This window comes from Drosophila innubila, chromosome X, assembly GCF_004354385.1.
Source record: "Drosophila innubila isolate TH190305 chromosome X, UK_Dinn_1.0, whole genome shotgun sequence".
Taxonomy (NCBI): Eukaryota; Metazoa; Arthropoda; class Insecta; order Diptera; family Drosophilidae; genus Drosophila; species Drosophila innubila.
The window spans coordinates 16724417-16738080 of record NC_047626.1 but is presented as its reverse complement, the minus strand read 5'-3'; the positions used below and the strand labels follow the sequence as shown (position 1 = coordinate 16738080).

At 34.6% G+C, this 13664-nt stretch overlaps 1 protein-coding gene across 1 annotated transcript; it reads left to right on the top strand.

Moving 5' to 3' along the window:
* Window positions 1–1265: 1265 nt before the first annotated feature.
* LOC117787531 (protein krasavietz-like) lies at window positions 1266–2669 on the top strand. The gene has a single exon (XM_034626080.1). The coding sequence runs from the start codon at window positions 1266–1268 to the stop codon at window positions 2667–2669; it is 1404 nt and encodes a 467-aa protein (XP_034481971.1).
* The last annotated feature ends 10995 nt before the right edge of the window (window positions 2670–13664 follow it).

The window sequence follows — 13664 nt, the reverse complement described above, 5'->3', positions numbered from 1 at the left end:
ATGCTTAGAAATTCACCTCGTTGTCCTTTGTCAGCTATTTACAATTGATTGATGTTATCATCTTGATTATCATCATCATCGATGATACGGGGAAAGATGCGCCACTTAATTTGCCCCATTCTTAAACTGGTTGCAAAGAAATATACTTGTATATTCATATAGATAAAAGATGCGAAGTACTAAGCCATTTAAATGACAACATTGTTGCTCGTCAGTGTCCCATTTGTCAGTCACACACACACACACACATACACACACTCAATAACACACACATCTCTCAAGCATATGAAGTGTCACATTCTTTCTCTCCCTTTCTGTATGTGTGTGAGTTTGTATCTGTGTGTGGTATTTGCATTTGTGCTGCTGAAAGCGCCTAAGCAGCCATTTTATCATGTCTACTTTTCAGCACACACTCAAACACACCAAGATTTGACAAATGATGACACAACAAACGAAATATGAAATCAACTGGCCCAAGTAAACAAGCCAAATTACACATACATAGAGAAGGATTGTCCCAAAATCCAACTCCTAATTAAGGTAATGGGTTCTTAGTTAGATACTTATACAGCACGAGTCACCAGTCAGGACAATGAATTTTATAAACTTATACAGATTGAGCTGCTAACTGTTGTCAATTATAACAAGTGGCAATGGCTCAAAAAATGCAGCTCGAATCATTTTCAACCCAGCGATATAACTAACAATTTAACATTCAAAAATAGTTGAATAGAAACTGGAACGACTTTTGGATCATCTTCCATATACATACTAGAAAATAGCTCACAGAACTTAACCTACAGCTAATAAAAATAATAGGGTTCCATTTCTAAAGTGATACGTTAAAAAATCAGCATGTATCAAAAAATAAATAAATATAAAATAAGTCTTCAATTTTTTAGTAGTTGCGTTCTAAACAAAATTGGAGCTTCAAGTCGGTTAACTCCTTAAAGAGCTAGCTATGCTCTTAGCTTCAGACTCAATTAACATTTTAGTTTGTGCGTTAATTCAAATTAAAGTAAAAGAAACAAAAACAAAATTTAAAAAAAAACGGCTACAAATTAATTCGGCCCGGGCATTCCACAGCCCTTAGCAAATCCAAATAAAAAAAAAAAACATTGACAAAAAAAATATTAACTAAATTTCAATTGAAAAGAAAAAGAAAAAGAAGAGCAAAAATCATTTTGGAATCCCAAATGTAAATTTCAAGAAATATCTCCAAGTCCAGAAACAAATTCTAGAATTGCAAAAGATTGGAATTAAGCATGGCATCAAAGTACATACTACCCTGTTTTCGTTTCAAGAGTGGACGGATTGCCAAGAAGGAAAAGGATAATGAATTGCTGACATATCGCAACGAACTTGTCGAAGCACTTGACAGAACAAAGGGTAAACTGGAGGCAAGCTGGAAGGCATTGGAGAGCATTGTATCCAAGCCGGACTATCAAAGACACATTGACCAACTTTTCGATGTGCTCTATACTGGCGGACTTCTGACCAACGAGGGCAAGTTTTCCAATCGAGGAGATCTTAAACTTCGCACCAGCTACTGTGTCTTTAAGACACATGATGAGCTGAATGCTCTTCGTGTTTATGAGCAGTTGATTAAGCGACTGAGACGTCGTTATAAGCATTTGGATGCAGCATTTGAATCCCATGCCCAACGTCTATTGACTCTACTTGGAGGTTTTGAGGTCGAAGCACGTCGTCGCCTGGCGTTGCTGATGACATTGTTCCTCATCGATGGACAGCTAAATCCACGTTTGCTTCTAGCGTTGGGACAACAACAGTCCAACATTGATGAGGGATTGGCCTTGGAGTTTATGCTGATTGTGTGTGTAACGCTAAAGCGCGAACGAGGCGGCAATTTTATGCTGCAGATATTCAAAAAATCTGGTTTGGATGGCAAGATCATAAGCTATATGCCACCGATGCTGCGCAGTGATCTGTACTTTCGTCAGGTGTATCAAGAGAATGATCTCAATGAGATTATCAAATTGCATGAGACTCGTGCCGGACAAGAGTTGCGTCGTCAGTTGCAACAGCGTTTGTTGGATGACTTTAGGGAAAAGTTGCCACAGGTTGATGTTGTCATGAATGTGCGACAATTTCAACGACATCATCATATGTCCGATTCTGAGGTAATTGCCATTGTCTGGCATACCATAATTTTCAGTCACAGTCCCAATTTCAGTGCAAGCACCACCAGTGCCAGGTCTAATTTCAGTTCGCCATTAAATTCCAGTCTGGAGCGGATTTTACGTAAATTGCAGATATATTCGCCATTGTTGAATGGCATTTGCAGCACAGACAGTGCGCAAATCGCACTGTTAATGCAACTGCAGGAGTGGTGCTATGAGCACCACTCATTCTTGAACCACTTTGAACGATTGACCGTGCATCTGTATAAGGCGGGTGTGATTAATGAGGATGCCATCATTCGATGGTATGAAGTGGATCACATTGACAAGGGCAAGGTGGCATTTCTTGACCAAATGCGATGCTTTGTCCATTGGCTGCACAGCGACAGAGATGCCAGCAGTCGTGTTGACTATAACACCTATTTGGCAAACCGTCAGCAAACTCAATACCGCAGCCAGCCCGTTTATAGCGATGTGGTAACAACTAGGCACAATACCAAAACAACCATCTATGTCAAACACTCATAAATATCATTACAACACTGATTTAACAATTCGATCAATCAATCAATCAATCAATCAATCAATCATTTAGCAATTCCGCATTCTTTTTTAACCGCATCGCAATGCCAGCTTAAGTAACTGAGAGATAATACGCAATGACAATAGATAATAGAACCTATCCACAATACTAACATTCAACTTTTATTTAAGAATAAACAACAAATCATTAAAATATATATTTATTAGCGATTTCATTTTAAACAGTCAATTTCAAACTTTGTAATTTTTTTATTTAACTGCTGCTTAGTAAAATGTTTTAATTTTTTGTAAGTAATTGGTATTATTATTAATATTTTAACCAAGTACACTTATGTGTTATATTATTGTTTTTTCATCTATTAGCCTTTTCTTAAAGCTTCAGCATTTCTTAATATATCCCATCTTAACCTTTTATCTTAATTCAATTAAAACACTTATCTTCATTGCTTAGCTAATTATCAGGCCTTTAAGAAAAACATGGATTTTATTGATGCATGTTATTAATGCAGTCCTGTGACCTTTTGACCTTATATTAATTTGCAGAAAGTCGGCATAAAATTGATTTATCTTCACTTTGTGCTGCAGAAGATGCCAAGTGACCTTTCGGTCTTAACGAAATCCAAGGATTCCTTTGAACAACATGAAAGCGAAGCTGTATGCGAAGGATAAACTTAAACGACAATTTAATGGAATTATTAGCCGCAAATTATTGAATTTAACATGAGTGCATTCACGATTCAATTAAATGTCGAACCAGGTCACAGCAATATCATGAAAAATATAAGCAAATAACAACCAACAACAGATATTATTGGACGAAAAGTTAAGCAAAATTACAAAGCAACTAACTTGCAATTGAAAAACAACTAACCAAGTTGCAATTGAACGACAACAATGTCCATGCCACAACATGTCAATCATTTGTGGCATTCCGCACGTGCCTAAACCAGATGACATGCCAACTATCGAGTCCAAACTCGAAGTTGGACTCCCCCTAAACAAACGAATAGAGGATAAACAAAAGCTCCACAGGCAGCAAACCACAGCCTTGATAGTGAAAATCGTTCACGGACGCAGCTTGCAACGAGCTTTAGCGGCCAAAGATAAATGCAAAACACAAACAAGTTAAGAACAAGTGAAAAACTTCTGAGAGCTCGACTATTTGTGTACCCTATAAAATGATTAAAATTATATAAATTGCTTAAAATTATTTAACTTGATTTTAGAAAACATTTTAACTGCCTAAAAATCTTGTTTGTCATTACAACATTTTTATCAGCTTCTTAGATATTCCAATTTTAAATTATATGTATATTTAAAAAAAAATAGTTATAGGTTTATTCTGAAAAATATATATATATATTTAAAAAAAATAAATTTTACGCACTTAAAAGCTGCTTAAAGCTTCAAAAATAATTTCAAATTTAAATTTATTTAAGAAAAAATAATATTGTCAGAATAAATTTAAGTCTTTAGAAAATGTATCTCTTAAAGAATAATTAATAACATATAAATGTATTAAATAAAAACTATCTTAAGTTGTATTGGCACAAATTAAACTTTTCAAAAATGCATTGCTTTATAGGGCATACATTCAGAAATGCTAATTGAATTATAAATGAAAAACTTTTTGCAGTAATCAGATAATGAGAAATTCAGTCTAACAGTGTGCCAACTTGCATTTTAAATGCCTTTAAAAGCTTATCCACAAATATTTTACTAGCTGCTTGAGACTCCTGGGTGGAAAATTAGCTTTAATCAATGGTTAATTTATCAGCTCATTTCCAAAAGCTCAAAATGAAAGGATATTCGATATGATATTCTTCGATCATAGACGATCTCTCCAAACGGTTGGAAAATGCTGCTGAAAACTGTGAGAGCTCAAGCAGGATATAGCTGATTTCATTAACGTTTTAAACAAAATCATCCCTAAGGGTAAACAAATATATATGCTCCCGTTCTCCTCGTCCTACTTTTTGCTCTCTTGAGATCATTTGATTTGGAAATTATTTTTCTTCCTGATATCTTTAACGTTTTACTGGCTACACTGGCATTGGCTCCATTTCATTATTTACAAATGATTACAACCATTTTATAACCGCTACTTGTGCGCTGGCAAAGTCCTTCGTTCCTCTCTTGGCACTCCTTTGTGCATATCATAAGAACAAAAAATGATTGCGCTCGTTGCTCTGAGCCATTTGCAACATAAGCTGCAAACAACAAACACATCAACAGCAGCAGCAACAACAGCAACAACAACAACAACAACAACGACAAGAAGTTAGCCAAAAGGCAGAGCGAAGACAACAACCAGAACGACCTCCAATTAGAAATAGTTTGCTATTTGGCTGCACTCGCTATTTGTGTGTGTTTGTGTGTGTGTGTTTTTACTTGTGTGAAATTTAGCGCGTAATACTGCAACACACACGCACACACAGGCACACACACGGGCACCGATTTATGCCCGGCAGTCAGCAAGGAGCAGCAAGCCAGCAACAGTTTCACCTTTACGCCGTATTTATGTTTGACACCATAACACACAGCACTTACACAAATACACACACATATGTTACCTCTTTTACACAGTTATTGTTCCTTTCTTTCTCTTCACTCTCACTCCCTCTCTCGATCTTTCTCTCTCTCTCTCTGTCTCTGTCTCTATGTCTCTGCCTCTGTCAACCTTTGCGGGCGGTGACGTTGCTTTTGACCTAGTAAAATGCAACAGCGTTAAAGTCAGAGTGCAATGTTGTTGCTATTGTTGTTGTTGTTGATATTTTTGTTGTTGTTGTTATTGCTGCCTGGCCGTAACAAATGCAATCGCTGATGGCAGCAAAAGCAATACCATCAACCGCACAGTGTTACAAAAACTCCAGAAATCCTATTGATAAATATACCGTATTAATGTATGTTACTAATCCGAGTCGAACTGATCTATTCAGATTTATTATCCAAAAAAAAATTATAGATATTTATTATGATTGTTTTATAAAAAACAATTCTATTTCGTAAAGAAACTAACTTGAGATTTTTTTGTCAAAGTCACATATTAATGTAATTCTTTTTCTACGAAACGAGACATGACTTGTGGGAATCAATTAAAAAAAGTGAAATATATTGTAATATTTATTATAAACTATTTTTTTTGTTAGCATAGTTTGAACCAAAGATGCAAACCGGTTCTGAACCGAGCCTCGTAGAACCGGTTCGGTTCGGGGTTTTAAGCAGCCTGAACCGGATCATGAACCGAACCCTTGAATTTATTTACTTAGCTCACCCGAGCCTAAGCCGAACCGCTTTTTAAAATAAAAGGTTCGGCTCAAAAAAAAATTATTGCATAAATCTTATGGTTTTCTAATATTACGCAATTATTTAAGACTTTGGATTAAAATAAGTCATATTTAAATCTTCAAATAAATTTAAATTATAATTTAAAATTGATTTCTAAAAAAAAAAAATTTAATTAGCTCAAAATGTAGAGATGTAAAATGTATAGGAATACAAATATATTTTTGTATGAAATTGAACCAAGGTTCGAACCCAAACCAATTCGCGAGCCGAACCGAACCTTTATCAAAATTTTGGAGGTTTGCAGCCATGGTTTGAAAATGTTTTTTTTTTTTTTGTATTGTGTTGGGTCAGTCTGACTTCCAGCTGTTTTAGTCTCTGATATCTAGGTGTTCGTACTGACGGACAGTCAGACGAAAATGGCTAAATCAAGAACATATATTTTTAATGGCATTGCGAAGCCTCTTATCACTTTTACCCACTTTCACCTAATAACAGCATATGCATGATTTTTCTTTTTACTTTAATTGCACAAAAATAGTCTACAGTTACTCATAAGACTTGCACCACTGTACAACAGTGAAGCGAACCAATTTTGTGAAGCTCGCGAGCGTTTGATGAAGTCAATTCGCGTGTTTTCTGTCTGGAACAGCAAATGCAGCGCCCGACTGTGCAACACCACTTGCTTGGGTAGCACCCTGGTGGTATAGGCCAATCTGAGCAGCACCTGAGCACCTGGGCACTAACTAACTAGTTAAACACTAACAGCTGCCTGAAGCACATGCAAATTTTAAAAATGCATTACGTTTGAGTGTTTGAATGAATGCGTTGCCTGAATAGCTAGAGTATGAGAAGCAGAACGGAGGTGTGCTGAGGGGCAAGAAAGAAGTCGAAAAGATATGAGCAAAAGGAAAAAGTGAAAGCATTTAGGCATGGAAATGAAAGTGCTGCCCTTAGTCTTGGAATGATTTTTTTTCTTTCTGTTTTTTTTTTTTTTTTTAGTTTTCTTGTAGTTCTTGTTGTTGGCAGTGATTCAGTGCGGCTGCTAAAAACAAGGCCAGGACAGAGCAGGTGAATAATGCATGGATTAAGGACCCACAGCAAGGGCTAGTCCAGCACAAATTTACATACATATATGTACACATACACAAACAACACACACACATACCCACACACATATGTGTGTTGTGGTACAATGCAATGAACTTTAAACTCGGAAAATGTTTAGACCAAATGTTTACCCATGTCAAATGCAATGTCTAAAATGAGCAAAGAACAAAGATAAAAAACAATTGATATACAGCCGAATCCAAAATGCTCTTTATGGCTTTTTGTTTTTAAATTTTTGTACACACGCACACAAACACTAAAAGCCACAACAAAGCACACCTTTGATAACGTAACTCAATTAACTTATATTGTCAACTCTGTCACACACAAACACATGTTGTATGCGCATATATGTATATTCATATGTGTGTGTATTTATGTATTTATTCATTATTATACACACATTTAAAGTAGCAAGTAAAGCTACGCAGTTGCGATTTGCCATTGTCCTGTGACAACAACAGCAATTAACCAGACAATGTATGTATGTGTATACTGTACAGTGTACACACCTGCATTTCTCTCTTTGTCTCCCTCGACTTCTCTAGAAATTGGCAACTACGTTTTACGTGTTATGTACACAATAATTTCAAATAAACTTTCGGACAATGAATAATGCATGCAGATCCCGACAAATGCAGGTTAAGGTCACATGTTTTTTCTATTATTCAGAAAAAAAAGATACAATTTTAATTTGATAACAAACTTGATGAAGGACGTTGAACACAGCTTATTGATTGTGATTAAAGCTGAAAAGCAAAGCAACTGCAGCCAGAGTTCAGCTATATCAAATAAGCTGGATCGTCACTGGATCTTTTTCTTATCTTTCAAACAAAAATAAAACATAAATAAAGCAAATCGAATTAAAAAAAAATAGCATTTGCTTCAGATTTTTTTATTTGAAGAAAATTGCTTTTGAAAACATTTTTCGAAATGTCCGTGTTCCTTAAATGTCAAAGATTTAGTTTTTTCTAACATATTTTCGAAGTCCCTATAATTGGCTTACTTCCAGTTTTAACAACATTTTTAGATTAAGGAATATTTTATATAATAAACAAAATCATTAAAAATTTATTTAATGCAATTTTGTTCAATTTAAAGAATAATTTAATTTAATTCAATAAATATTAAATTTTGTCAAATCTCTCAACAATTTTTTAGACATTTGAAAGCAATTGTTGCTTTTGTTCAGGAACATCAACAATTGCTTTGGGGTTGCTTTGACGCTATTAGAGATTTGTAGAACACCTCTGTATATATTTTTAATCAGTATCAAGAACCGAGTTGATTAAAAAGTTTTAAAAGTCAATCTTAACAAAATTTCACTAAAGTGTCTAGTAAAACTGTTCTTAAAGAAGTCTTTAATTAAAGTCTACAGCATAAATGTATCGATATGTATGTACAACAAATCTTCATCTGCCTAATTAGCGACCATTGTAATCAAACCTAATCCAAGTTGCCTTTTAAAAGCGTACATCAATAGACTCTGTCATTCTTTGAGCAATTATACGTTTCAAAGAACTTCACAAAAGATTCGTGTACCATTTATGAGTTTAGCATTGCAAATTCCGCAAATGGAGCAACCAATTGTTGCAGCAGCAACAAAGCCAAGCTGAATTCCAGAATTGCAGGCGAAAGCCAAAGGCGAATTTCATACAGCACCGTTTGTTAATCCCTTGCAGAGGGTATTATAATTTTGCTATCAAATGTGTAACGCATTAAAAGGAGACCCCAAAAATTATATATATTCCTGATCAAGACAACGAGCTGAGCCGTAAAAGTAAAGTCTCTCAGGAAATAGGTAAAAACGATCATTTGAAAATCCACCTTTACTATGAAAACTTTGTTTGTTTTTTTTTATGATACGATATCTCAACAAATATCACAGACTTTGTAATTGGTATTGTCTTTCTTAACCAATCTCAGAGACTGTATAGTAATTATAGCTTAAATCAGACCAATATATCATATAGCTGTCATAGAAACGATCGGTTGCAAATAAATATTTAGTACAGATTTTTTAAATATCCCAACCAATTTACAGATTGTATTGTTTTATGCATATTGAAGAAATTTGGATAAATTCTGATTGCTGTATTACAAAGCTGTCATGTAAATGATAATACAGAGCTTTGTAAGGGTATCAAATCATTAGCTATACTTCTTTGTCTACAAGTCAAAAGTGAATGAAAGCAACGAAAGGGAAAGCTTTTGACGGAAATGCGTTGTGCGTTGTGCGTTGTGGCATTTGCTTATTACCTTTCTACTTCAATTTCGAGATGTTGCACTGATTTAGTGGATCTGATGAAATTTAAGGGAAATGGTAATGCAGACGATCCCAGCTAGCCACAAGTCACTGAAAACACATTGACACACAGGCCTACACACACACAAAACACACACACATAGAATGCAGCACAGCTATCTAAACAAAAGTCAAAGCATAGTGGGTCCGGTTTTTGGTTTTTGTATGCTTGTGTACTTTACTTTGCCTAACTTTGCTTTGCTTTGCTCCTGACTCGTTCCTCACATCATGACGCTGACTTATTGCTCATGAGACAACACAACATGCCACTCCTACACACACACACTCACACACACACACATGCATTGTTAACCCTTTGCAACATAGCATTGTTAGTTTGTTTGTGTGTGCGTGTGTGTGTGTGTGTATTCTCTGTGTTGTCTCAAACTGAGGTTGCAATTCACAATCAGAAGTATGGAAGGACCGTAATTGAAATGGCATGTGGCACAGAAATTGCGCATACGCAATGCTACCGTAGCTAGCAACAATTTTCTCAGTACTCAAAACAAAGTATTTGTCAATTGAAGTTGCTACAAAACAAGCACAACACAGGTGTAAATTTCAAAGAGTAAAAGAAAGAGCAAAAAAGTCAGAAAAGATAAAAAAAAAGAAAGAATTGAATAAAATATAATATCGCTTATTTTAAACAAGGGGAGTGGCACCCTTAATATTCTTAAATTTGTTATCTATCAAGTCTGTCTTAATATTTTATACTAAAATAAGAAGATAATAAATGTATTTAAGTAGCTTATGATTCTCTACTCAGTTTACTTAATTAACTAGTAATTTATTTCCTTCTTCGCGTTAAATTTATGCCTTATCGATGTGGCTTTGATTAATTTCCTTGTGATTAATTTCTCCCTTCAATTAATAAATAATAATAAATAAATAATAATAATATCTTGAATACTTCAATTGTTGCAGTCGTATATTTATAAATATAATAAAATCCAATAATATTTTTATTTATTCCATTTTCTGTTTTAATATATATCTAAATTTAATATATAATCATTTTTAATTGATTTTATAAATAATATATTATTTGTTTTAATATGCCCATTATAATGCTATAAAAAGATTTATCTGAGACTATTAAGTTCTAGGACAATATTATTAAGCACAAAATGCAAAACGTGACTTTTGGTACAGCCGTCGACTGAAGCATCGACTGTTTCAGTCAAATAACTGATTGACTGACCGAACGAATGACTGAATGACGAACTTATGGAGTGATTGGCACTCAGTTTGTAAATTTGTAAATTTGTTTGCCTCGGCGCACGAGAAAAGTCAACAAGGCAAAGTTCTTTAAATATCAATAAGCGCCTGGCATTACAAAGCCCAAAAAGAAGGCAAAAACTGGGAAAATGCGGCAAAAAAGGAAAAAATGATGTATATTAAAATAAAAAAAAAAAAAACAGAAGCTGGCTGCTTTGATTGGATCAATAGGTGTATATATTTATTTATGACACATGCTGGAATCGGTCAGCAGTATTTGCATATTTGGTTAATTGAAATTGATTTTTATGTCAAAAACAAAAGTTTGTTGCATACTTACAGGCGATAGCCTGACTGCAATGCCAGACAATGCCACTATGGGTAATTTTGACATTTTTTTTTAACTAATTCATTTTTTGAAAGTTGTTAAAATACCTTTTTTATAACGGCAAAGTGAAACGGGACAATGCCCAATGAAGAATTTTTTAATTTTTTTTTTTTTACATTATTGAAAATCTTTCATAGAAATTTTTTAAAATGCCGGTTTTTGATATTTATATGTTTAGCGTTTTTGGGAAAATTACAAAATAAGATTTTTAAATTAAGGAAATTGCATTTAAAAACTGAAATAATAATAAATTATTGCTTTAATTTGAGTTGTACTACATACACTTGGAAGTGCTTTGAAAAATTGGTTTGGCACTATTCCATTTTTAAAAGTACCTTTCATAGAATGAAAATTTGAAAATATGACCAACATCGAAATTCTTTTTGATAGAAACAAATTGTTAAAACACATGTACTTTTAAAAAAAATAAAATGTTTGTTTTCCCAGATATCCGGATACTATTGGCCAAAAATTATCAAGATTGGACTAAGTAGTCCTAAGTAGTTCATTTAAAATTTATTAGAATTTTACATAATTACAGTACGTACTGCTTGCTTGCAACATAATAGTTTTATTATGTTTTACGCATTAACATCACAAATTTTTTAATTTGCATGCTTGTGAAAAATAGATTAAGAGCAGAAAAATGAGAAAGTTCCCTACAGTACAATGGGACAACAGGATATGGGGGAAATATGGCAACGGGAAAATAGACAACTGGCAATGACAGCAGCTACCAAGAAGCGTAGAAGCAACCGGGTAACATGGGTAAGGTAAGGTAAGTACAGTCACCTTGCGGTTTCTCCCATAAAAATCAATTTCAATTTTAACTAACGAAAAATATTATGCAACTCGGTGTTAGGTCTGGGGTTTTGACACTAACCGAGGCCAGAGAAACTGAGGACTACAGACTGCAGTAGAGCAACTTCAAGTTAACCGCAAAAACCAACCGAGTTGTTGTTACTCTTCTTCTTGTGTGAGAAAAGCATAAAAAAGCAAACGAGAAAGTCTCGAGAAGGTAGAAGAGAAGAATGGACGGACGGTGCAAGTTAGGGGTGGAAGTGGGGGTGGGGGTGGGGAAGTGGCGATAGGGATTGGACAACCGCAAGAACCGCTCGCCAGGCGCACTCAGCGAACTGCGGCCTGACCTGCTTACTTGAGAGCAAAGGGACAAGGGGACAAGGCGGCAAGAGAGCAAGGGGGATAGCTGTTGGGACAATGTGGCAAACAGTTTGTGTTTGGGTATTTTGTGTTTGCGTGCAACATGCACACACTGAAAGCGGACAAACGGCAAGCGCCAACTAGTAGATGTCTGTGTGGTTGAGTGGTTGACTGCCTCCCTGTTTGGCATTCGCCCTGTGACGTCAATGAGAACACACGCACCGCCAAGTTGACAACAATGCAACAGTCAGATACACTAGGGGAACGGAAACTGAGAAAACTTCACTGCAAATGCAATGACAAATGAATAAAAACAAGCGAAAACAAAGCGCGACCAGTGGGAAAACTTCAAAGGCATTTAAATTATTACCCAGCAAACGAGGTCAAGTGATCTAAGAATTCGAAAAAATATTCCCCTTTAATAATTACGCAACAATTTCCCAAAAAATGTATTTATAGATATCTATTATTTTATTTGATCGCATCAAGATCAGATAAATATACTGGTATTTATGGCTGTATTAAATTTTTAAGCAACGTGAGCGCCTAAATGTATGCAGTGATAAAAAAAATACACATCTAAATTATAGCTCAAAGACGCGGAATTTTCAGAAATTTACAAACTTAAATTCGCGCATAATAAATTTATAAACTTGTTGCCAATACGTTTAAGTGTTAGCTGTGAGCTTTGAGGGTCAGTCATGTAAAAAGATACATATCATTCTAAAGATACGTGATTAGTAATTAAAAAAAAGCAGAAGTCAAAAGAAAACTCATTACCCGCTTTCGCTAATGTAATGAAAAACATAAACAAGAAAGTGGTAATTAATTGAATTCAGCTGATGCATACGGTAAATGACTTATTTGTAAATGATATATGTATATACAAAGATACTAAATGAAACGAAGTAAATGAATAAGAACAACACAGTGCCGTTATCGCCACTTACCCTGACATCTGGGGAAGGGCTTTAGTCAGCTAATGCGCCTTGATACACCCATTGATCAATGCTTTGTCGTGGCGCTTTACACTCCTTTGAATACGACCTATGTAGGTACCACATAAATATGTGTCCCGCTCGGTTAAATCGCTACGCTGACAGTGAGAGATGACAATGCAAACCGAGTGCAGATAATGAATAATGATATGTGAATAAATAAACATTCATAAATACTCATTTTCAGCTTAACTTGCCATCTAACATCTTCAAAATACATATATACTCGTAAACCAAAACTATACATATTAATTAAATTTCGTGTGATATGAATTTGCATATATATGATCAATTCAAAGATATTCTAAGTGTTAAAATAAAAATGTAATTTACAAATTTCTAAAACAAATAAAGTATAGAATTGTTCGCTCAATAGTAAACTGATTTATGTCCCGGTAAAAATAGTTGAAAAAAAAATCTTACAAAAAAATATAAAAAGTATTTCCAATTTAAAAACAAACTTTAAGGCTTCATTCGGTAGTATTCACACTATGGTTATTACAAAATAAATAATT